Genomic DNA, 27198 nt, shown 5'->3' on the forward strand with positions numbered 1-27198 from the left:
CTCAGAGGTCATTTAGTCCAATGCCCTCATTTTAAAGAGGGGATGACATAATACCCAAGAAGCTGAGGGGACTTTCCTAAGAATAGATCCTTTTAGCATATAGGATTATACCAAGAAATCTCAAGAGTAATTAAATGTGTCAGTATGAGACTAGGCTAACTTCTTTGCCATATACCTAGAGTATGAAGTTCAGAGTCTGGGGGTCTATAGATAAATAAAATAATATCTCATTAGCATTGAAAGACAAAAATCCTAGTCCCATTCTATCTTCCTACCATGGGAAAATATGGAATCTTTTTCTTTCATAGTACATCAAACTACTATAGGGGAGCCCAATTCTAGCCCATAGTGAGCTGTCTGAATGAGACAAAGGGCATCTGTGATGAAGGCAATTGAGAGTACTCCTTTGAAACTTTAGAGTTGCAACACATTTCCATAGGGGATCTAAAAACATAGCAGAAACCTTTTAGGTATGTTTTCAGAATCCTTTGCCCTCACACTCCTATGTCAACTCAGTCCTGGAAGCACATTAGATTTACTTCTACAACATTCTCAGCACTCAAAAAAATAAAGGCCATAAGTCCTGGAAGAATAGGTAGGAAGTCTCAGCATCATAGTGCTTTTAAGATTTTAAAACTGTACATTACTGATAAGAATGAAGGTTTACAAGGGGCGGCTAGGTGGCTCAGTGAGTAGAGCACTGGCCCTGGAGTCAGGAGGACCTGAGTTCAAATCCGGCCTCAGACACTTAACACAAAAACTAGCCATGTGACCTTGGGCAAGTCAGTTAACCCCAACTGCCCTCCAAAAAGCAAAAAAAAAGGATGCCCATTCAGTTACTTTAGATCATTTAATTTATGTGTTGATACTAAATTATTAGTAGATTAGAACAACTACAGATCCTTGTGTTGTCTTGTGATCTCTCCTTTTTCATTTGGTCTCTGGAGTCCCTTTCCAGCTTCAGATCTATGATCTGATGATCATCTCCTAGCCCTAAGCTTTTGTTTTAACCCTTGGAAGGGGAGACTTGTAAATGAACTTCTAATTCCACTTTATCAGAAGGTAGCTCTTTATTCATATGTTCTAAGAATCACAAGACTAAAGAGTTGGCAACTTCCCCCTTTGTAGGCTGAGATAAGTTTTTTTTTGCTTTTTGGAGGGCAATTGGGGTTAAGTGACTTGCCCAAGTTCACACGGCTAATTTTTGTGTTAAGTGTCTGAGGCCGGATTTGAACTCAGGTCCTCCTGACTCCAGGGCTGGTGCTCTATTCACTGCGCCACTTAGCTGCCCCTTGAGATAAATTTTTAATCCAAAATAAAAAATAAATAAATAAAAGATCAGGTCACTTTTGTAGTGATAATTATATTACCTACTTTGTAGGCAGTCAGGTGGCACAGGCAGATAGAACACTGGGCCTAGAGTCAGGAAGGCCTGAATTCAAATCTAACCTCACACACTAATTGTGACCATGGGAAAGTCACTTAACTTCTCCCAGCCTCAGTTCCCTCAGTTGCTAAATACACATCACAATAGTTAACACTTACCTTGCAGGGTTATCGTGAGGATCAAATGGGGTAATATTTGTAAAGTACTTACTTAGTATAGTAGCGGGCACATAGTAAGCACTTAATAAATGCTCATTTCCTTCCTTCCTTTCTGACCTTTCATAGTGCTTCAAGATGTTCACTTCACAGATAAAATATCATTTAATCCTTATAAAGACCCATTTAGAGTCACTAGTACCAGGGATTTCTTCCCTTTTCTCCAAATTTTAAATCTTGTTTTGTAGAAGATAAGATTTGATGTAGCACCTACTATGTGTTAAGCACTAGGCTAAGTGCCTTAAAAAACAACCAACCAACCACACATTATCTCATTTGATCCTCACAATAACCCTGGGACATAGGTGCTATTATTATCATCATTTTACAGTTGAGGAAATTGTGGGAAAACAGACATTAAATGACTTGCCCTGGGTCACACAGCTAGTAAGTATCTGAGGCAAGATTTAAACTCAGGTCTTCTGGATTCCAATCCTGGCACTCAACACTTTGTGAACAGCAGCCTTGTTGAGAATGAAAAGATAAAATGCATACAACAAAACAATTGGGGGGGAGTGGGAGGGTGAAGGGGGGGACTTGAATGCTTACAGTATATGTGAGTCTTAGCCCTTAAGAAATAACGACATCTAAAAATTTAAGAAATTACGCATGGAATCTAAAACCACATCAAGAGAAAAAAATCAGCAATTTAAGACAAATAGTAGGTTTTTGGAATTTCAACTATTAAAAATCTTTTCCTTAGCACTATGACAAGATCACAGAACAGTGACTTACCACCTGCAATTTTAAGGAAATCTTCACCTGTTGCTTTGTAAACCTAAAGCAAAGATAAAGAAATTACAGTCAAATTTTGTGAATGCACCATCTCATAGCCATTCAAGCCTTTACTTCAGGAGGGCTCAGGAGGGACTTTGATTGCTGAGGCATACCTCAATGTAGCGATTCCCCATGTGGTGTTTGTGCCTCTGTAGTGCAAGATCTCTGTGCTCCTCGCTCACAAACCTAACCAGTGCTTCTCCATTTCTTCGACCCTGGGCATTTAGACAAAGTGCAGCACCTCCCCTACAAGGATTAAAAAAATATATATATTTTAGAAGGTGACTGGCAAAGGAGAAGAAAGAATTAAATGGGGGAATGAAAAAAAGTTTATCTGATGCATTATATCCTGTTGGAGTTATTTAAAAGTCAAGATTAACTAAATAAAACTTACTTGGCAATATTAAGGCCTTTGAAGAATCTTGCAATATCTTGGTCTGACGACTGCCATGGCAAGCCTCTTGCCCTGACTACAGTGTTATCATCTACCAGTTCCATCTTGCTGCTGTGGAACAAGTAAGGACATTTAGATACTTCAAAAATTCATCAATGCTTCTCATCTTCCCCACCATCTCCCCTGGAAATTTCATAGAAACAGAAGAATTTCAGATATTCCCCTTCAGCAAATTTCTGGTCTTTGTGTTTCCAAGAATGAGTTATTTTTGGTTCAGATTTCAGTAGATGGTAACATTATACCACAGGGCTCAATGTTCTCTTAGTCTTTTGTGGGTCACAGGAGTTGCCTGCACATTTCTAAGATAGCAAGTTTCCTCATTCCAACTGTCTTTGAATGGAGAAACCACATTAAATTTTCTTCCAGGCACTGTATCTATTGTCAAGGGGCTTACATTCAACTGAGAGGATCTGCCATACAAAAGTAATTTATATTTTCTACTAGTTCTAGACTAGGGTACTTCCAGAAGTAGATGATCAGACTTCAAGTACATTTTCCAGTTCTTGTCAGCTTTAATAAAGGACAGCTTTTAAATACAGTCCTAGTGTGGAGTCTTGAGTTGGGGTCAAATCCAGAGCCTGGGCATGCCAGCTGGAGGAAAGACTCTCTTGCTCCTTGAATCAACTTTATGGAGTTGCTGCTTTATTCAGCCCTGTTCCAGGACTGTATCAATCTTAGGGATGCCCTCTGTGGACAAATCTTTTCCATCTCCTTCTTCACCCCCCCAGGACTTTCTCCACAACAAGCAAGATATCCCTGGCTTTCTGACTATCTAGTTCCTGCCTAATGTAAGGAGTTTCAAAAAATATATCACCATCTACCAAGAGGGTGAACTTCTTGGAAAGATCTCATTCTAATCTTATACCTCCCTCAATGAACTACTTTCTAATCACTACTATTCTGCCCAGATTCACTGCTCTAGGGTTGCATACTCTCATCCCCTTATACACAGTGATTCCAAACTCCAAGTTACTCATGTACAAACCCTCATCTCTATCTTCCACCTTAGCCCTCCAGTGGGGCCGTTCCCATCTGCCTACCCCCTTCACTGTGTCTTCTGGAATGCTTGCTAAATAATAAAGCAACTTCCCTTCATCTTAATCCTGTTTCTTTTTTCATTATGTCTATCTTTGAGACACAGCTCCCACTGGATGACATTTTTTTTTCTCTCTAACCACCCCTTCCTGTACAGGTTACACTTTCTATTATACCTCTTCCCTTGAATCGTCTGACTATTCCTTCTAATGTCACCTACAACCACCTTTCCTAAGCAACCTCTCTTCCTTTGAGGTTCACACTATAAAAATTTATCACACAATCCAGATCTTCCTCAGTAAATTCAGTGCCTAGATCATAATTACTTTTTCCTTCTCACCTCCTGTTCTTCTATTATGGGACTTCAACTGAGATACTGATATCCCCTCAAATACCCTAGAACTTCCCAGTTCCTCAATCTACTCAATTTACAATTCACATGATCTAATTTTCTCTTCCACCTCAACTACACACAAAGATGGTCACACCCTTGACCTTGTCATTATCCACAAGTATTCCCTTTTCTGATCATAATCTTTTATCATTCCATCTTTCCCAATACCTTATGACCCCTAAACATATCTTTCATTCTCACCATGACCTCCATTTTCTGCTTCCTCCCAATTCTTTCCCAGGCTATTATCCCCCCTGCACTGACTACATTCTGTTTCCTCCCCTAATGACCCCTTGGTGAACCAACTCAAGCTCATATTCTCAACTCTTGTGCTATCTCTTGTCCCCTTGTCCTATCACTGATCACACCTTTCTAAGTTACAACCCTCAATGACTCCCACGATCCACATCCTTTCCTCCTATTACATGTTCCTGAATGGAGCTGGAGGAAATCACAAAACCATGTTTCTGGGCCTACTAGAAATTTATATTATCTAATGTCAACAGGTCCCTCACTGTAGCAAAATAAACCATTTTGGTCTTCCCTACTCTATTCACTATCCTATTCTCCAAGGGGCCATTAAAAACATTCTCTTCTCCCCTCAATCCTTCCAGAGCATCCCCTCCCATCCCAGCTGAAGACTTGACCTCACCAATACATTTGAGATTATTCACCAAGAGCTCCTCTTTCTCCCCCCTTCCTTATCATCTCACATCATTCAGACATCTTCCTCTATGTGTTCATTCATAGAGATCTCTGGAGAAAAGGCAGTCTTTCTTCCTGAGGCAAACCCTGCTACATGTACCTTTGATTCCATTCTATCCAGTCTTCTCTAGCAAATTCTACTCATTATGAGTACGATTCTAAAATTTAATTTCTATTTACTTACTCCTCTCCTGCTACCCACAGACATGCATGCCCATGTCTCATCCTTAAAAATAAAGAAACAAACCAGGGTGAATTCACCGACAATGAAGAGGACATCAAAGTAATAATTAGTAGATATTTTGCCCAACTGTATACCAATAGATCTGACAATCTAAGTGATATGGATGAATATTTACAATATAAATTGCCCAGATTAACGGAAGACGAAATAGAATACATAAATAACCCCATCTTAGAAAAAGAATTTGAACAAGCCAATAATGAACTCCCTAAGGAAAAAAAAAGGCAGAGCCAAATGGATTCACAAGTGAATTCTACCAAACATTTAAAGAACAATTAATTCCAATACTATATAAACTATTTGGAAAAATGGGCAAAGGATGATACAAATGATACAAATATGGCACTGACAACATGACTAATATGGAAATGTTTTACATGACTGCACATTTATAATCTAGACCAAATTGATTACTGTCTCAGGGAAGGGTTAGGGGAGAGAGAGAATTTGGAACTCAAAATTTAAAAAAAAAATGTTAAAATTGTCTTTACATATAATTGGGGGAAAATAAAATATCATTTAAAAAAAAACAAATGTGGTGCTGATACCTAAGCCAGGAAGAATGAAAACAGAAACTATAGACCAGTGTTCCTGATGAATATTGATGGAAAAAATTTTAACAAAATACCAGCAAGGATATTATAGCAATATAGCACATGGGTCATACACTATGACCACGTGAGATTTATATCAAGAATGCAGGACTGGTTCAATATTAGGAAAACTATAACTGATACAAAGGGAAGTGAGCAGAACCAGAACATCATACACAGTAACAGAAATATTGTATGATGATCAACTGTCAATGATTTAGCTATTTTCAGCAATACAAGATCCAAGACAATACAAAGGACTCACAATAAAAAATGTTATCCACCTCCAGAGAAATAACTGATGGAGTCTGAATGAAGAATGAAATATATTATTTTTCTTTTTTTTTGTGGTGTTTCATTTTTTGGTCTGTTTTCACAATATGACTAATATGGAAATATGTTTTGCATGATTGCACATGTTAACCTATATCAAATTGCTTACCATCTCAGGAAGTGGGAGAAAGGAACTCAACATTTTTAAAGCTGAATGTTAAAAATTGTTTTTACATGTAATTGGGGAAAAAAGAAAATATTATTTAAAAAACATAATGATCACAAAATCTTAGGATTTTAGAGTCTCAAACAACTGTCACAGCTCATAAAGTATTCAGCTGGATAAAATTGGTTCTTCAGTAAAAAAAAAAAAAAACCCACTTGATCCAATTATCCCCATTGGTTATTGTCCTAGATATCTCCTTCCATTTGCAGCTAAATTCTTTGAAGAAACTATCTACAATTACTGCCTCCGCTTCCTTTCCTCTCATACTTCTAACTCCTTTGAAATCTGGCTTCTGATCACATCATTCAATGGAAACTCCCCTCTACAAAGTTACCAGTGGTGTCCTAATTGTCTTATCTGAAGACCTTTACTCATCCTCCTTAATTCCTCTGTAGCATCTGACACTGTCAATAACCATTTCCTCCAGGAACTTCTCTCTTTAGGTTCCTGTGACACTTTCTCTTCATTTTCCTTCTGTCAACTGCTCCTTTTCAGTCTCTTTTGCTGATTCTTCATCTATATCATGCCAACTGACTTTGAGTGCCCACTAAGGTTCTGTCCTGGGACCCTATGTTTTTTCTACACTCTCTTATTTGGGGATTTTATCAACTCCCTAGGATTTAATGACCATTTCTATGAAGATTCCTGAATCTACACATCCTGCCCTAGTCTCTCCACTGAGGTACAGTCAGGCATCTTCATTCTCTTATCCAGGGTTATACAAGGTAGTACCCTCTTGGGACCTTCGCTGTTTTAAACTGAAGAAGTCCAAAATGGAATTCATTGTTTTTCTCCTCAAACTCTCTTCTCTTCCCAACTCCCCTATTATTACAGTTGATAGCACCATCACCCTCCCTGTTACTAAAGTCAATAACCTTAGTGTCATCCTTATCTTTCACTCACCCTATATATCCAATCCACTGCCAAATCTTAACTGTTTCTACTCTCACATCTCTTATGCAGAGTTCCTTGTTTCTGTTCATACAGCCACAACCCTAATTCAGGCCTTCATCATCTCTCACTTAGATGATTTCAATAGCTTTCTGATTGGTCCCCTTGCCTTACCTCTCTCCCTACTCCATTTTATCCTCTACTTGGCTGCCAAGGTGATTTTTCTAAATAGATCTGAATTGTCAGCCCTTTTCAATAAACTCCAGTGGCTACCTATTTGGTTCTCTCTAAGATCAAATACCAAGTTCTGTTTGGCTCTTCATAACCTTTCTCCTTAACTTTCAACCTTCTTGTACTTTTGTCCCCTCTATATAGTAGTCTATGATCTAACTATACTGGCCTGCTTACAGTTCCTTGAGTTTGTAATGCTATGTCCCATCTCTAGGACTGTCAATCAATGGAAAACATCAGGTTTAAATTTTACTGCTGCTAGGTTTAATTCAAATTGATGCTTAACAACAGGGAATGACTGAACATGTGCTATATGATTGTGATGGAATATTACTGTTCTATAAGAAATAATGAGCTCAATGATCTTAGAAAAACAAGGAAAGATATGCATAAAATAATGGAGATAAATGAGCAGAACCAAGAGAACAATGTATACAACAGCAATGTTGTTTTAAGAATGACTTTGAATGAATAAGTTATTTTGACTACTATAAATACCCAAATTAACTATAAAAGACATGTGGAAAGACACTATTTGCATCCAGAGAAAGAAATGATAAATAAAAGCATATATAAAATAATTTTACATATACACATACACACACACACACCTATTTGTGTCTAATAGTGACCATCTCTGGGAGGGGGGAGGAAAAAAAGAGAAATTTACATGATGACTTTGTTGTATATTTAAAAGGAATAGCAAGTTGTACATAGCAGATTTGCAATTTCATGTACAACCATCTTTTAAATTAAACAATATTATGGAAATGCTTGTTTTACTCCATAAATTAAAAATAAAATAAAATTTTTTTAAAAGCCAACATTGTGCAAGATCACCTATGATTGACTTAGGACTACTCCTCAGCAATAATCCAAGACAATTCTAAAAGACTCACGATGGAAAATGCTATCCACATCCAGAGAAAGAATGGAGTCTGAATGCAAATTGAAGCAAACTATTTTCACTTTATTTTTTTCATAGTTTTTTTCCCTTTTGTTCTGTTTCTTATTTCATAACATGTCTAATATGGAAATATGTTTCATATGATTGCACATATATAACCTGTATCAAATTGCTTAATGTTTTAGGGAAGAGAAAGGGAGAAAAATTTGGAACTCAAAATCTTACAAAAAAAAGAATGTTAAAATTTGCTTTTACACATAATTGGAAAAAAAAATAGAATAACATTAAAAACAAACAAGCAAAACCCCCCACAAATTGATGCTCAACACCAAAACTGAGGGACACGCCTAAATGTTTCTCTTCCCAAGTACATATGGAAGGTGGAACTCTCTCTTTTCTTATAATGACTCACCAGGAAATCATTCATTATGTATTTTATTAATTTTGCATGCTTACATTTCTCCTAAATCCTAAGACACTGTCCCAGTAGATCACCACCTGACATAACTAAATTTCAAAGGAATAGGAATGTACTTATTCAAGAATGGTTTTTGGACCAAAGCAAAAAAAAAATCTAGAAGTTTCATTCCCTTCAAGTACCTTTGTGGCCTCATACACTTTGTCCCTCTTTGGTTCATTTCTGATTTACTAATCAAATATTACTGCCAGTGCTTTGAATACACTTAGAGAGGAAATATTGCCACTTAACTTTCAATTTAATGAGCATTTATTAAGCTCCAGGCACTTGGGACAGAAGACAAAAAAACAAAAGGTCCCTCTTACCCCTAAAGAGGTGACATTTACTAGAAGGATTCAACATGTATATAGAGAAATAATATTAAATATATAAAAAGTAATACAAAGTTATTTCAACAGGGAATGAATGTGGCAACTGGAGGGGCAAAGACAGGGAGAGAAAAACCAGGGAAGGCTTCAGATAAGAAGTGAATACTCGGTGGTGATAACAGAGAAGATGTGGATTTTATAAGGAGGAGGTGAGAAGTCCAGACATGGGGAGCCACTTATGCAAAGTCACAGAGGAAGAAAATGGCATGATATGCAAGAAGGATAGCCAACAGGCTAGTTTGACTTAAATGAAGACTGAATAAAGAGGGGAAATATGAAATAAGACTAGAAAAGCAGATGAGAGTGAGACTATAGAAGGCTTTAAATATCAAGCAGAAAAACAATTTCAAAGTTACTATAACTTATAATAATATTATATTCATAAATAACTTTGAAAGTTATTTCCTTTGTGAAATAGTAACAACTGATAAAGCACAAAATAATGGTGACTGTGAGCCTGTAAGTTTTCAGATCTTTCTCTCATTAAAATCTAGTTTAAAGTGATTTTTCTATTCTTGTGGGTTTTTATTTTTCACTTAGGAATAGGTGGCCAGGGAAGGTTCATGCAAGAGAAAAATCATCTCTATAATTTCACCAATCTGAGAAGAGATCATCCCTCAGAGGTACTACATATTCTACTCAAAGGATGAATCTTGGTTACAACACCCACCAAAAGTCATTCAATCTCCATTTCCATATCTTCAATGACTTGAGAAATTATATTATTTACCAAGGAAGTTTTTTTTCATTGCTAGATACCTATAAACTTCTATAGTTCTATCCACTGTCATGGGAAGAACTTAGAAATTACCTTTGGTTCTTTCCTCTGCTTCTGTCTTCAGTGACAACCACTTGCCAAGTCATGCCAATTCTACTTCTACAATCTCTTTCATATCTTTCCCCATTCCTCCTCTCACTGCATGTGACCACCTCAATTCAAGTCCTTATTAACTCCTGCTCTATTTTGTAGTCTAACTGGTCTCCAAGTCTCTAATTTCTCTCCCTTCCTAATTATCAAATTCATCCTCCTAATGTGTAGGTCTGACCCTGTCATTCACCTATTCAAAAACCCTGAGTGGCTACTCTTCTTAGGCAGTCATTTGAGGTGTTCTGCAATATGCACTCCTTTGTTTCAGCTGAACTGGACTAATTGCTCTTCTCTAATCTCATCCTTCACTGTCCTACTTCCATGCATTTGAGCATAACATCCTTTCTGTGTGGAACACACTGCCACAACATACTCTCTACAGATTAGGTCTCAGTTCCTCTGATCATCTCTCCTCCGAGTTGACCTATCAATGAGCATTTGTTAATCACTTAATACCAAGCACTATGCTAAGTGCTAGGGATACAAAGAAAGACAAAAATAATCCCTGTTTTCAAAGAGCCTGCATTCTAATAATGACAAGTAATTTCACTCCTACAATTTTCTTATAGTGTATTATATATTTTATATTCTTACAGTTTGTATCTCTCTACCTATAACATATTTAATCTTATAGTATACTTATGTACAGGGCAGCTAGGTGAAAAAGTAGATAGAGTATGAGGCCTAAAGTCAGGAACTCATATTCCTGAATTAAAATCTGGCCTCAGAAACTTACTAGCTATGTGACCCTGGGCAAGTCACTTAACCCTGTTTGCCTCAGTTTCCTCATCTGTAACATGAACTGGAGAAGGAAATGACAAAACCACTCCAGTATCTTTGCCAAGAAAACCCACACAACTGAAAATAATTGAACAAAAATATTTATATTCATTTACATTCTACTCATTCTCTACCCCCCTCAACAAATCTCTATAAAACTGTAATGTGCTTGAAGAACAATTCCTATCTTTCAACTTTGTAACCTCAGTCCATCATGTCTTACACAATCACTTAATAAATACTTGTTAAATTAAAATTTAATCTGTCTTCCACAGGAGAGCTTTCCAAATGTTTAAAAACATGTATTATGTTTCCCCCTAACTCTTCTCTTCTCCAGGATAATCATCCCTAGGGTCCCTACTATTATTTCTTTACATGGCATGTTTTCACAAATGACTTCTGGTCCAGACCTTGGTTATCACCCCGTGGATGGCCTCTAGTTGTCCATACATCTCTTAGTCATACCTTATAGAATTGAATAAAATATTGCAGATGAAGTCTACCAGAATGCACCACAATAAGACTCTTTCTCCTATTCTCTTACCAATGCTATTCTCTCTCATGACTTAGTCATGGAGAACTTAGTCAGGCTGCTTGATCTAAATCAAATAAAATGGGATTAACATTTGTACCACCTACCTTACAGTATTGTTATAAGGAAAGTAATATGTAAACTGAGAAAGTGTTAGAAAAAAATGAGATTTTTCTAACTTAGCCAATGAAATTACATATGTGTAAATTGACTTGTAGACTTTCAAGCACTAGCTACATGTCAGACAATAATATAGTTATAGGGGTGGCTACGTGGCACAGTGAATACTGTACTAGCCCTGGAGTCAGGAGGACCTGAGTTCCAAACTAGCCTCAGATACTTAACACTTACTAGTGTGACCTTGGGCAAGTCACTTAACCCCATGTGCCTTGACTTCCCCCCCTCAAAAAAAAAAAACAACAAAACAAAACCCCAATATAGTTATAATATCACCATCATGTCAGGGAAGGTAAAAGTCATTAAATACTCCAAAGAACTTGGCACTTTTTATGCAAATATATACTATTCTCTTTTGTTTTACTGTTCACAAGTACCTCAAAACAAGGCATCTGGGGACATATAGCAAAGCAACTTCAGGCCCTCATTATTTACAGGGCAAGAGCAGGGAGTAACACAATGCAAGTCCAAATCAAACACAGTCTCCTCCATGAAATGACTGTTCCCTGATGCTCCACCAATAAGGCCCCCCCAAATAGTTTGTTTCATATCACATGGTAATAACAAATGCTCTTATATAATTGGCCAAGTGTATGTCTTCTGCTGCTAGACTATAAGCTCCATGAGGGCAGGTACTATTATTTAGATTCTGAATCTTTTCTAGCATCTAATAAAACACCCTCATGCTCTATGAACAAATAGAATAGGCATTAAGAAATGCTTACTGAATTCAGTTGCAACTGCATATACTTGAGAATTTGTGGTGGTAGGAAAAATAGGTTTGTCTGTAGAAAAGTGAGTCTTCCCTTCTCTAAGCCCTAACACACTATCAAGCTAGATTTAAGTGGAAAAAACAATAAATCAAAAAGGGAAGGAAGGGAGGGAAGGAGGGAGGGAGGAGGAAGGAAGGAAGGAAGAAAATTCAAGACAAAAGTCTGAGAACAGCATGATTTGGTTACTTACCAAGTTCCACTTTCAAATTTGTAATTCACTCTCTCTGGATCTGAAAACCTGTGATCTACAAAAGAGGTAAACACACACCATGATTTTTAACTAGAACAAGAGAGACAGAAGACAAGGAGCACAAGTAGGGGAAGGGAGGAAGGGTAGTTAGTTTCTGGAGACCCACTGTTTCCAAAGTTAAGCTTACTATATGGTTCTGAAATCATGGTTAGAATAACATTTCCCATATCTTCAACTTCAGAGGCTCCATATCGGGAGGTTGAAACACCTTTCTCAAGATGTAAACCTGTGAATTAGAGTTAAGGCAATACTTTTTTTTACGTTTCTTAATCACTAAGTCAGTCTTATATTTAGTCTCTAGCCAAAGGATATGAAGAGGCTATGTGGAAAGCACCTAAGACCAAGCAGCCAGCTTTGGAGAGACTAGTCTGGCTAGTCTCATTCTGTTGTTATTTGTTGCTCAATTGTTTCAGTTATATCCAACTCTCTATGACCCCATTTGGGGTTTTCTTGGCAGATACTGGAGTGGTTTGCCTTTTCATTCTCCAGCTTATTTTACAGATGAGAAAACTGAGGTAAAGAGGGTTAAGTGTCTTGCCCAGGATCATATAGTCAGTATTCGAGGACAGATTTGAACTCAGAAAGGTGAGTCTTCTTGACTCCAGGCCTGGCTCTCTATCCACTGAGCCATCTAGCGACCCCTATTCATACAGGTAGAACTATGTAAACCTGGAGACTAATCTTTACTTTGTCTCTCAAATTTATTCCCAAGTATAAAGGAAAGCAACAATACTGAACTAAAGACAACACAAGGAAAAATAAAAATGCCTTCTGTAGAGCAGAAGTGAATTTAAACATCCTAAATCTGATTATCACATCAGGGCTCTTCAGACGTCCAAAGAGTCAAGAGTAAGACCACCAACGCACAGAGGGAATCTCTTGAGAGGGATTTTGAGTTAACATATTCACAAGCCTCATAAGATAGGAGTTGCAGTCAGCATCTATACTAAAGTCACACAGATCTGAGGTATTAAAAGTCCTTGCAAAGCAAAGGTAAAGAAAGGACTATATAACATTTGGATATAAGTAAAATATGAGCTGAATATTATTTAAGGTGGGTCTGAACATAATGAAATTAAAACCAACAACAAAAAATTCACACATCCAAATAAATGAATGCTTTCCCTTCAAAATAGCCTTAGGAGACAATACACTTTACTCTAATTAGGCTGTCTATGTATGTCTTTAAGAATATTTTTGTGGAACTGCCTCCAGAAATCTAGGGTATATTCTTTTAAATACTCATAATACCATTCAATCTCTATCCTTTAAGGGTGTACATATACATACACAATACACACACATATGTTGTTCAATCATATGTCCAAATCTCCATAACCCCATGGACTATAGCATTCTAGGCTCTTCACTATATCTCTAAGTTTGTCCAAGTTCATGTCTGTTGTTTCCGTAATACTCTCAATCCAAATCATCCTCTGCCATCCCCTTTTCCTTTTGCTTTCAATGTCAGGGAGTTTTCCAGTGACTCCCACCTTGTCATTATGTGGCCAAAGTACCCGCAATGATGGGTGAATAAGATGGAAAACCATTATTTTTGGTTGCCCGATCTTCTCCCCATTCCCACAGCCCCAAAAGTGACTACCAAATAATGAGGTTTGTTTTCACGTGACTGCTAAGCTGGATGTGAAGATGACCCAAAGCAGAGGGGTCAAGCACACAGCCACAGCTACATGCAGCCCTCTTACCACCCAGTGCACTTGAACCATTTGTGTTTTTCACCAGGATTTCCATTCAGATTTATGAAATTTGAGAATTATTTCCATAATTGTTTGTATACAAAGTCCTACTCCCACATCTCACTCTGATGTGGAGGTGACAAGTGAGGTCAAGTACAAGTTCTTGCAACTTCTAACCAAACTGAAATCACTGTATGCAGTTCTAATTATCAACAGTTTGTACTGCCTCAGGACCAAAGTTTTTAAGTACAGAGGACCCAAGAATGTTGAACGCTACTTGATGAGAACTTCTTTGGCCATGGTCACCAACAAACAGGACAAAATAAAAAGTCTTTATTCCCGCAACTCTCCCTTCTGCTTTTGAGGGAGCAGTGGACTCTAAGAATTAGTTTTTCAGATGTTTTACAAATTTTGGGGAGCTAGATGATTCAGCAGTTAGAGTGCCTGGCCTAAAGTCAGGAAGACTCATCTTCCCGAGTTCAAATCTGGCCTTAAACACTCACCCAGTGCAAGTCCCTTAACCCTGTTTGCCTTAGTTTCCTCATTTGTAAAATAAGCTGGAGAAGGAAATGGCAAATCTCTCCAATATCTTTGCCAAAAAAGTCCCAAATGGGGTCATGAAGAGTTAGACATGACTAAAAACGACTCAACAACAACAGAATTAACTATGGATATCCAATATTCAATCTTTGTCCAGAGAGTTGATATATTTATTTTGGTGGTGTTTTTTTTTTAAGCAATCAGGGTTAAGTAACTTGCTCAAGGTTACTCAGCTAGTTATTTCTGGGTGTGGTGCTGAGTGTCTGATCCTGGCATTCAATCCCCAGGTCATCCCAACACTGGAGCCAGTGCTCTTACTCACTGAGCCACCTGGCCGACCCAAGTTGATATACTTAACTAGATGTGCACCACATCTATACTGACCTGGGGTTGTGTAAAAATTTCTTGGGTAAAAAGGGGTCACAAATGAAAAAAGTTTAAGCAGCACTACTCTACAGCACCTAAAACATTAAAGGGACTCCAATGAAATCCATGACCATTGAAAAGATCAGTCTTGACATCAACACATGTTGTCCAACTTATGACATACAGATAGACAACTTTCTGAATTAATCCATCAGCATATTAGGACAGGAACCCCAGATGGATGATAAGCAAAGTCCCAAATTAAAAAAGAAAAAGTTCAGCTTTTTCGCCGTAGGAGCGACTTTCTTCATGTTGAAATGGGCAAGTTCATGAAACCCGGGAAGGTGGTGCTGGTCCTGGCCGGGCGGTACTCTGGGTGCAAAGCCGTCATCATCAAGAACATTGATGATGGGATCTCTGACAGGCCCTACAGCCATGCCTTGGTGGCAGGTATCGATCGCTACCCTCGAAAAGTGACTGCAGCAATGGGCAAAAAGAAGATTGCCAAGAGATCGAAAATCAAGTCATTTGTGAAAGTTTATAACTACAACCACCTCATGCCCACCAGATACTCTGTGGATATCCCATTGGACAAAACAGTTGTCAACAAGGATGTGTTCCGTGACCCTGCACTAAAACGTAAGGCAAGGAGGGAGGCCAAGGTCAAGTTTGAGGAAATGTACAAGACAGGCAAAAACAAGTGGTTCTTCCAGAAGCTACGGTTTTAGAACTGCTGTGTTGGTCAGTAAATAAAATGTTAACTAAAAATGAAAAAAAAAAAAAAAAAAAGTTTAGCTTTTTTTTTTTTATTATCTCCTCACTTGAAATCTCAAAAATTATCTTCATAATGCTTTATTATCAACAGTGCTTATGACATAGGTAATTTATTGAATTAGTCCATCAACATACTAGGATGGGCATCCCAGACAAATAATAAACAGAACCTAAAAAGAAAAGATCAAGCTCAAGTGAATTTGGGAAATTGTACCTTCCTTTCAATGACCTACCCATTGAAGAAAACTCCATACATATTTTCTCAATAATGCTTCACTACCATGAATCACGCACCATACCACTAGAAGTACCAAAACTACAAGTAATTCAAAGTACAATGAAAAGATTCATAGGGGTACATAAGCAGGCTGTAGCATGTTACCAATGAATACATGTGTGAAATTTGATGGAAGATACCAGTAAGGAAACGGATAACTAGAAAAGGAAATGGTCAGTGATATGAGGAGAATGAGGTATAACAGATGATAAGGCATAATGTTGAACTGGTCCCCATGGAATAGTAAGAAGTAGAAAGTCTCAAGGTTAATGTATATCTCTATGGCAGATTTATAGAAAGACATGGATAAGAATTGCGCAAGATGTGAAGGAATAGGACAACTGACTGCACCAGTGAAGGAAGTACTTAGATTTATGAGATCATGCATCAAAAGTATTTAAATTAGCACTTGCCTATCAGTTGAATATGACTAGATTGTATACTCTGGTACAAAATAATGTTCAAATTCAAATTTTAGTGCTGTTCCTTTATGGGTGATCATCTCTCAGTTTCTTTTCTCTAGTCCTTTTTATCCACCTATCACCTCTGATCCTAAATTATAAGAAAACATAATGGTAGGAGAAAACTAAAGAAAACAAAGAAATTCCCCATTAATGTAGATAACAAAAAGATTCTTAGAATACTATTTAGAAAGTACAGCCCTAAAGTGGTCAGTCAGATGGCACCCAAGAGCCTCCTTGAACACTTTTTACATAGCACCATTAACAACAACAAACACTTTAAAGAAGTCCACTAGAACCTATATTGGGAAGCAGAGTAGGAAAAGCATCATTGGCAGTTCTGCCACTCTGGCCTCCCTTTCAATATTGTAGCCAAACAAAAGAATTAAAGGAATAAAGTAGAATGAGTACCCGAGAGGAGACACCAACATAAAAAGTGACAGAGAACTTAGCTAATAAGAATTAGGCTTTTCTCTAAGAGTCTCAAATACTCTAATAGATCTGTGAGCCTATCTAAGCTTATTAGCTCCCTTCCAAAGATACATATTACAATTTAGCTTTGCTTGTCTATTCGGTACTATGTTTGTCCACAGCTTCCCTTAGGTCTTCTACAAGGTGTCTAATCAACATGCTGGGGACCTTTTTTGAGTTCTTTAGCTCTGAAGCACAGAAGTTATCTGTTATCTCTTCTGTTCAACCAGCCCATTTATTTCCACTTGTATATTTTTTTTGATAACACACTTTTGTGTTATCAAAGAGCAATTCCTTATTTGTAATGTATGCAGCCTGTTAATGTCCACCACGGGCATTTCCATTGCCCTTGGAGTGATCCACAATTTCCATTCTTCAGAGTCTATATATTATTCTACATTCCATGGCCATTTATCTCTGAAAGAATAATGGCATTAAAAAGAAGAAACAAAAAGAAATCAAATTTATTCACAAAATGAAAAAAAATATTTAATTCAGCAAGAAAGAAAGGAAAAAAAAGAAAGGAAGATAAGAGGGACAGTAAAGGGAGAAAGATCTTTGTTTCAGGAAGAAACTCAGGGCCAATAAAGACTGTGATTTCCCAAAAGCAATCCAGTCTGTACCCTGCTTGCTGTTTAAATCTGGGTCCAACTCACTTTATATATGTCAATCCAAAACATGCCAATAATACAAATTCTATAGGTTGTCCTAACAGATGCATATTGGTCTAGAAAATACCTATGTAAATAATTAGGTCAAACTCTCGAGCTATCACGGGTCTCATCTAGGAGGTCCTATAGTGTTCCAGCATTTTAATTCAATCATCATAATGTCACCTGCTAGTAGAAGTACAAAGAGGACCTCACACTCTAGGGAATTCTTATTTGATGTGTATCCTTCATTACAGTGAACACTTGTAGCATGCATATGCCTGTTTTATGCCTAAATTACCTCTACATTAATATCAAACACTGAATGAGGTTCTCTTAGCTATCTCTCAAGAAATCTTGTATGATTTTGACATATAGGACATACCTCCTTGCTGGAGGTGAGCTTTTAAGGATGAATTTGCTATACTGAATCAAATGCCTTTTTTTTTTTTTTTGGTGAATCTTAGAACAGAATCTTCTTTTTCTCAGAAGAAGTCTACTCGTTTCCCTGGTAACCACAAAACCTACTAAATCTAAGAGAAGACTTATGGTACTTTGGTTAGACTCTTAATACAATCACATGGACCAGAATTATATGGGGGGGGGGAGGCGATAGCATATATTGGTTATGATCTGCACTAGGGGAAAGAAATACTTACATCAGGCTTGCACAATATGCAGTCACCAAAGGATTCTGGGTGACCTTTGAAAAATGTAGAGAAAAACATCCACTACATTTTTCGGGGGCCACCTGAAATCTTTTGTCATGCCCATGACCCATAGTTTGTACAGGTCTGACTTACATGAATCATGGATTCATTTAAATTTGTCTCCTTCACCTCCTCAATTAGACTAAGCTCTTTCAGGATGAGAAATATATTTCTTTTGCAGCCCCCATAGCAATAGCACGATGCTTAGGCCATTGGAGCTAAAAACAATAACTTGTTGACAAGATTATGGATTGATAAATCAAAAAACAATGGTAGAAGACCATGCTGGCACTTTAGAGCAAAACTTTCTGAATATAGGAACTATGTATATAAAAACTAATAAGATGGTTTACAGCAAAATTTTATGACTCTGGATACAAAATTCACAAAGCTATTCCATAAGGCACTGAAAACCAAAGTATTTCTTTGCTACAAGATTTTGACTTATCTTAGTTCTATGCATCATGCCTCAACTAGTTTTCCTTCCATACCAAGACCAAGAGTCTCAGGGCACTATATTGCCTTTTTTCCTTTTAAGATCAACTAATCTCACCTCCTTACCTCCTTACTAGTACTAGGTAACTGTCATTAAGGCACTGTTAAATCACCCACAAAAATAGAGGAATAAGAAAACTGTCAATAATTACATCCTTCATCAATTTATAATTATGCATCTATTCTTATTGCTGCCTGATCTTGAATCAAAGATGAGCCTTATGCCTCCTGATTTATGGCTAGTCATGCAAAACATATTCATTTTGCCCTCAAGGAAAGTCACAAGAGAGAACTGGATTGGCAAGCTTCATAATTGACAACCAACATAAGGAAATGAGTAAGGAAGGGAAAGCAGAAACAATGTCAAAAGTGTATTTCTTTCAGTTCTAAAGAAAAAGGCTATTTTACAAATGTGGTACTTCAAGAATCTATCATTTTGTTGCCACATAAAACAGATTATAGCCTCTTTGTCACTTAGAAAATATTCTTCCAGAAATGCCGCAGTTGGAAAGTTTAATCACCCTGCCCCAAGCTGGTTCTCTCCAAATCCAGTCAGACTGATCATCTAATACAAGGTTGGTCAATGGCATGATCTCAGAATCTAGGGTCACTGCCATAGCACAAAGTACAGGCAAAGTGTTTTAGTGGATATATACTGACATAAACCTTAGAAATATGACTGAGGAATCTTTTCCAATCTGAAACATCTTGGTTTTTTGTGGCACCTTTTGTGGAAGTTTTGTTGTTGGTGGTGGTGTTGAAGTTGTAATGTTAGAGTGTTTATTAGAGTATGCTAAGCAAATTAACTGAACATAAGGGAGACATTTTAAATAGAGCTCTAGGAATTTAAAAATGAACATTCAGATATGCCTATCCATTCAAAAGAATAGTTTTTAATAGGCTTTTAAAAATTTTATTGAAACACAAACATTTACTCTGTAAAACAAAGCACCAAAATGCTAAATGTATTTACAAGCACTGACACTTCTAAATCAACTTCCCAATTTTCTATATTCATAAATAGGTATGTAAATATAATGCTAAGCAAACTTTAAGAGAAAAAAATAAGTCATTCTGAATATATTATTGGAAGACATATTTAGTATGTCTTAGCCTTACCCCAACAATTAGCAACTTGCAATTCCTTAATCTTGCTTTATTCTGTTTAGGAAATGTCCCATACTGAGTTAAAGACCTTGGCAAATACATTAATACAGAATAACTATCCCATCTTACTGAAAATGGACTATCAAAAGAAATAAGAATGAAAAAAAAGTGAGTTGGTCAAAGTGTTTATTTTCCCAGATTCCTTTCTCTTTAGAGGAAGAGGAGAGGCAAATAAGTAATGAAATAAACTTATTTTAATACTAAGTCATAAATACAAGTTTCATGCTTCATCTGTTTTAGAAAAGTAAGTTTAGCCTCCGGCATGTCAGTCTTTCCAATTTACCCACCCAGTCAATGTACAATACTATATCCAAAAGTAGAGATGGCAATACCCCTCAAACTTCACATTTCTCTCTCCTGTTCCTTCACTACTGAACATGGAGGCAGGTTTAGGCTTGCTGGAAGAAAAAGACTTCTCAGCTATTAGCACTAACAGAGAATGGAATGAGCGGCTTCAAAAGGAAGTATATTCTTCTCTCACTAGAAATCAAGTGAAACCTGGATGACCAGTTGGTACCTTGTGGAGGAGAGTCATGGTCAGGCATGAATTTGATGAGGTTGCCTTAGCTTCTATTATTCACAACCTAATCACAAAAATCTCTAAGCTGGCAGAGACTTAAGAACATCTTGTTTGACCCTTGAATCAGTCAACAAGCATTTATTAAGCACCTCATATGTGATGAAGAAAGAAAGAAAAGCCAAAGACAGTTTCTGCTCTCAAGGAGCTCACAGTCTAATGGACTGTACATTACAACAATGTAATGTACCTTTGAGGTGGGGAGAAGGGAAATATCTTGCCCAAGGACAAATATCCATAACCTTCATAAGAAGCAGAGAAGGCATTTCAACCCAGGGTTTCTGTCTTCCATCTTCCGTCCTCTTTCCATTAAAACATTATAGAAAGGGCGGCCAGGTGGCTCAGCGAGTAAGAGCACCGGCTCCAGTGTTGGGATGACCTGGAGATCGAATCCGGGGCTCAGACACTCAGCACCATACCCAGAAATAATTGGCCATGTAACTTTGAGCAAGTTACTTAACCCTGATTGCTTAAAAAAAAACAAAAAAAAAACATTATAGAAAAGAGAGAGGGGGTCAATTAGCTCTTTTTTTTTTTTTAAGGCAATTGGGGTTAAGTAACTTGCTCAAGGTTACACAGCCAGGTGTTTCTGGGTGGGTGCTAAGTGTCTGAGCCTGGGATTCGATCTCCAGGTCTTCTCAACACTGGAGCCGGTGCTCTTACTCGCTGTGCTACCTGGCTGCCCCCAGCTCTTAATGCAAAGAACTGGACCAGCAAGTCACAGTGGAGAGGAAACTAAAATGATTGAAGTAGTAAATTGAAAAAAGATGTATGCTGACCATTAGAAACAAAGATGAGTGAGAGTGGCTCCCATAATAACAAAATTTAAGCCTTCTGTAATTCTAGACTTCTCTATGCGAGCTGAGAAAGAACTAGAATCTAAGAAGCCCCTCAAAATATGTAGAGCAGTATTTTTTTAAAATAGAGGCAAAGAACTAAAAACCAAGAGGATGAGTGCCCATCCATAGAGGAACGGTGGCACAAAGCAAGGTATATGAATACTATTACTCCATGAGAAATAACAAGAGAAGTGTTTAGAGAAATGAACTGATGTCAAGTAAAGTGCACAGAACCAGAACAATTTACACAATAACAATATCATAAAAATAACTTTGAAACAATGAACAATTCTGATAAATGTGGTGATTAATCAGGAATTCAAAAGACTTAGAATGAGGCACACTACCTACACCTCTTGACAGAGGGGTGACTTGTCTTGCTTGATTATACATATTTGCTCCCCCCCCCTTAAAAATATTTTTTTCCAAGTACATGTAAGATAGTTTTCAACACTCACTTTAAAAAAAAATTTTTTTTTGCCTTTTTTGGAGGGCAATTGTGGTTAAGTGACTTACCCAAGGTCATACGGCTAGTTTTTGTGTTAAGTGTCTGAGGCTGGACTTGAACTCAGGTACTCTTGACTCCAGAGCTGGTGCTCTATTCACTTTGCCACCCAGCTGCCCCCAACACTCACTTTTATAAGATTTTGAGTTTCAAATTTTTTTTCTGCCTTTCCTCCTCCCCACCCCCCCACCCTGCCAAGATGGCAAGCAATTTGATACAGGCTATACAATTACTATCATATTGAACACATTTTTATATTAGTCATGTCGTGTAAGAAGAATCAGAACAAAAGGGAAAAACCATGAGAAAGAAAAAATTAAAAAGAGAAAATAGTATGTTTCAATCTGTTATGCATATTTGTTAAAAGGATTTTGGTTTTCTTTTTCAGTGGTAATGGAGACAGAAAATAAATTCCTATTCATTGGAAAAGTAAAATAACAGAGAAAAATGAACTTAGGGAGTCCCCTTCTAGAAATTTTTCTATTTTATCCTCAAATTCTTCAGTTCAAAATAGTTCTAATTTTAAAGAACAAAACTTTAACAAAGTATTCTGATGAATTTTTTTTTTTAGCTCTCAACCAGTTTAAAAATATGCAGTCATCTTTTATTTAAATTATACTGTGTTATGGAAATGCTTGTTCTAATCCATAAATTAAAAAGAAAATGAATAAAAATAAAAAATATGTATTTAAAATGCCCTCTCCCCTAAATCACAATGAAGTTCAAACATATCTCATTGAGGACTAAATCCAAATATGCTGACTACTTATTTAAGAAATAACTAACAACAGGTATCAATGGGTACAGGTTCTTTCACTTGGCTCACATTAATGAATACCAAAATAATTTCTTCTCTAGCCTACAAGTTCAATCACATTTAACTCAACTTTGTGTTTTGATATATATACACACACATATACATCTTTTGTCATGAGAGACAAAATAAACATAAAGCTAGATATCAGTAGGACTCTCTACCCCATCCCTTTTAAAACCTTGCTTTAGAAGTCATGCCTTTAATGGTCAAAGAATTTAACAGGCAGCTCTCAAAAGAAAAAAGGAAAGCTACTAACAAATATAAAAAAAAAACACTTTAAATCACTAAGAACGACAGTCGTTGGAGCTGTGGGGGAAAACAGCCTACCAAGGCATTGTCAGGAGAGGTGTGAAGTGATCCCACCTTTCTGGAAAACAATTTGGAGATCAAAACTTAGTTAAGCAACTGTGCATACCCTTTGAGTCAGTGATTCAGTGATACTACTAGATATATACTCCAAGAAGATCAAAGAGGGAAAGCACTCATAATTACAAAAATATTTATAGCAGCAATTTTGTTGCAGCAAGGAATAAGTAACAAAGTGGGTATTCTTTGATTGGGGAATAGATGGACAAATTATGGTTTAGAAGCCTTGCTTTTTAAAGCAACTTCAACCAATTCTTCAAATTATCATCTTTAATGAGTCATATTAATATAATTTTATTAATTAATTCAGCTTGAGTGACATGAGACCTCATTTAATATGGAAGAGTAGGGGAGAGTATAGAAGATGGCATAATTATACATTCCCTCTTCTTCATACAACCCTTCCCCCCTAACATCAGAATGTATCACATTCTAGTGTGTGACTGGACTGATGGGAAAGATAGTAGATTAATTTGGCAGACTAGAAAATAAACAGAAAAACGTGACCCAGTCCAGTCACACACAAGTTGGAGGAATACCTTACCAATGTAAGGCACATTTAATTTCTCAAAGTGCTTTCACATCTATTGCCTCATTATACACACACCAACAGCCCTGTGGAGTGGGTTGTTCAGGCATTATTATCTCCCTTTAATAGGGAAACAAGCTTGGTTCCAAAGAAAAATTGGAAGAATATACCTTCCTTTCTTTATTGCCAAGGGAGGCTGGAGAGCAGAACTAAAAATGAGCAATATTGGGGCATATATTGTCCCATGCAGTTGATATGTTAGTTTTACTAAACTGTTTTCCCCCTCTTTCTTTTTAAATCTTTTAAGGGGTAGCTTTCTGAATAAAGAAACAGGGGAAAATATATTGAAAAATGAATGTGATGTAAAAACGAAGTATTGAGAAGAAATAATTTTTAAAATCTATATCAATAAACACAGCTGTTAATCATCACCACAGTCATTTAGCAAGCACCTATATGCAGAAAGCTCTGGGCTAGGCTCAGTGGAAAATTAAAAGCTTGTATAAAATCTTGTCTTTCCCTCATATTCTAGGAGTTTGAGACAAATGCAAAGAGATGAAGTGTCTGTATGCCTAAAGTCACATCTGCCTAGCAACAGAATTTTTAAAGGATCTTTCAAGAGAAAGAGGTCATGAGAATCCTGGTTTCTTGGCTCTGAGTCTCACACCTAGTACACTAAAATGCCCTGGTGGACAAGAACAAAGGGGAAAAACAACTGCTGTACCTCCAAATGAAAGTGTTTGTAAATCCCAAGGGAAAGCAGAGTTTCCACCCCTTCTCCTGACAAATGACTGATCTGTCTTGTTAAGCATACTACATGGGGGTATTATGTAATCATAATTCTTTACATTAAGAGTATCAGTCCTTAAATGGGAAAGTAAATGGGGCTCTGCAAACCTTTACAAATGGTGTAATGGAAATCACTTACAACCAAATCCAATACGTTTGTAAGATCTATACTTATAGCCACATTTGGATTTCTTGTTAGTTTAGGGAAAGCACACTTAATATCAGCTAAGTAAAACAAAAATTAGGAAGATATCTACTACCCATATTGTGTAATGGTATGATGATAGGGATTGGATCTATGATTTCATTAGTGTAACTCCTAGGAGAGGAAATTCCCTCTATCAGAGCAGGTTAGCATCCCTGTCAGTTCCACTAAAGAACCAAACAAGAGTGTGTGCTCATCCACTGGAGAATGGCTGAACAGATGGAGGCAAATGAAAATAATCACTGTAAGAAATGATGAATTCAGAGAAATTGGGAAGATGCATATGAAATGACACAGAGCAAGGCAAGAAAGTAAATTGAGAACAATTTACATAATGACTACAATAATATAAAGGAAAACAGTGGAGGGATTGAGATTTGTCTCATGGCCAAGAGAGACTTCAGAGGACTAAATGTGAAGCCTGCCGCTTGACAGAAATAAGAAATCATCTCTAAGTGTAGAATGAGGCATATATTTTTTTGACATGGTCATTGTGATTTGTTTTGCTTGACTCTACTTGTTACAAGAAAGGGCTTCTATTGTGGGAGTAGGGGGAAAGGAAGGGTAAACATCAATAAAATATTCTTAAAAAGGAAAAATAAAATGTCTCCTACCCTAATAAAAACTCATCATAAAAACTCCATGTATTCCAAAGCCAAATTGTTTTCATCTACTCAGCTTAGTAGTCCATCAAAATTACTTCATACTGACTTATAAAGATGCTCGCTATTTTATGGAACTTTTTAAAAGAAAAAAAATCATACCAAAAGGGCACATTTGCTCAATAAACCAATGAAATGTTTCTAAATTTTTTTCAGAATGTAGTGAGTTTCCCAAAAGATCTAGAATAATTCTCTCATCAAAAATCCCAGAAGTTGCTGATTCACCTATTTAAGGAAAAGACAGTTGGTATCAATCTACATATGTTTTTGCCTGCCAGGTTCCCCATTTTTCCCTGTTGACAATCATTACCCTGAGAACTCAGAGGTCTAACAGCAGAAAAGGTCCTCTCTAGTAAACCCAATATGGACAACAAAAACCAGGTTAGGGCAATAAGGAAACCCTTTAGTATGTGTCATAGGCAACAGAGAGCTGCTGGAGACACTCCAAGCACTAAATACAGTAAGATCACTAGTCTTGCTTGACACAAAATCCCTAACTGGCAATGAAAAAAAATCACCCAAAGAGAATAATTCTCCCCAACCACTTTCTTCATCCATAAGGGAGACATGATTACCTTATTTCCTAGGTGGTTTATAAAATTTATTGAAATCTTGAAAAATGTCACCAAAGTTGAACACTGTGAAATTATACCAAGTTTGGTACTATATTAGATATAAGACTATATGCCTTCCTCCACCTTCTTTGCAAAAGTGTAGGACTATGGGTGTGGAATCTTGTATAGACTGCCAAAGTTGCTGAGCTGGTTGATTTTAGCAATTGATTTTTCCTCCTCCTCTTTTTCCTTTGTTCCAAGAGTTTGTTTGTAAGTAGGGTAGGGACATAGGTGTGTGTGCATGCATGCATGTTAAAATGAATGTGATGTAAAAAACAAAAAATGCCCATAAAATATTTTTAATCATAAAACTAAGAAATCAGACAACTGCAGTGCTAATTTTCCCTCTAAGAACATCCACCAGTCCCAAATTTATAATACTAGGACATAAAAATCAATTGGGAAGATAAAAAAAGTAACATGTTTAATAATCTGAAGAAATCAAAGGAAATAACACAGAGAAAACACTTTGTAAATGCTAGCTAACATCTAGCAGCATCTAACTTACCTATGCCTTTATGTTTTTTTTAAATCTTCTACTATAAGATACCAAGAGAAATCACAAAGAATGAAGCACTGTCCAGAAAATGGACCATTTGCAGATGAAACAGAGATTTTTTAAATCTCCTAATCCTATAAAAGCTATCAATCTCTGCTTGACAAGAATTGGCTAAAAGATGTTCCTTTCACTCCCACACTGGTTGACCAGGTTGAGCAGGTAATCCTCAGGCACATGATTCCCTATCTACTTGGCTACCAGTGCTGCAAAACTGCCAACAGGACATTTAAGCTTAAAGACCTGAACATGTTCCTCAAGTTCTGGATCCCACACTGTCATCCCAATACTTTAAAAAGAAGTGAGTCTTTTTGTGACCTAAAAGTACAGAATGGACCCTACATTTCAAGCATCGTGAAGCTCTTTTGCATAGATAAGGACACTCATAAAAATTTTGAAATGTCGTTCCAGATGGCTTCATTTGACCTGAAGAAATGGTGCCTGTGTTCTGATGAAAAGAACTTGCTTTTCTGAATAGACATTATAAAATAAAGCTTCACAGACTGAGTGCATATGCAATAAATGCCTATGTGCCCACACAGCTATAGATAAATACATAAACTCAGCATTTTA

General features: G+C 36.9%; 2 protein-coding genes across 5 annotated transcripts in view; one reads left to right on the forward strand and one right to left on the reverse strand.

Moving 5' to 3' along the window:
* The window catches only part of ESRP1 (epithelial splicing regulatory protein 1), a 102435-nt gene that overhangs the window by 65654 nt on the left and 9583 nt on the right, over nucleotides 1-27198 (reverse strand). For all 4 annotated transcript variants that reach the window (XM_069086617.1, XM_069086618.1, XM_069086619.1 and 1 more), the window contains exons 5-9: nucleotides 12686-12784; nucleotides 12499-12553; nucleotides 2774-2884; nucleotides 2493-2625; nucleotides 2338-2380 (exon numbers count right to left, since the gene is read on the reverse strand). In XM_069086617.1, coding sequence (XP_068942718.1) covers nucleotides 2338-2380; nucleotides 2493-2625; nucleotides 2774-2884; nucleotides 12499-12553; nucleotides 12686-12784 — 441 coding nt within the window. The remainder of the gene's footprint in view (nucleotides 1-2337; nucleotides 2381-2492; nucleotides 2626-2773; nucleotides 2885-12498; nucleotides 12554-12685; nucleotides 12785-27198) is intronic.
* LOC138160109 (large ribosomal subunit protein eL27-like) lies at nucleotides 15418-15978 on the forward strand. Its single transcript, XM_069086622.1, has one exon. The coding sequence runs from the start codon at nucleotides 15479-15481 to the stop codon at nucleotides 15887-15889; it is 411 nt and encodes a 136-aa protein (XP_068942723.1). The 5' UTR covers nucleotides 15418-15478; the 3' UTR covers nucleotides 15890-15978.

The sequence above is a fragment of the Petaurus breviceps genome, unplaced genomic scaffold (assembly GCF_028583685.1).
Source record: "Petaurus breviceps papuanus isolate PSGF00001 unplaced genomic scaffold, PetGlider_PUasm1.0 179, whole genome shotgun sequence".
Lineage (NCBI taxonomy): Eukaryota > Metazoa > Chordata > Mammalia > Diprotodontia > Petauridae > Petaurus > Petaurus breviceps.

Bases quoted from the DNA above. Each gene is read 5' to 3' on its own strand.
- LOC138160109 (XM_069086622.1), top strand. From the start codon at position 15,479: ATGGGCAAGTTCATGAAACCCGGGAAGGTGGTGCTGGTCCTGGCCGGG.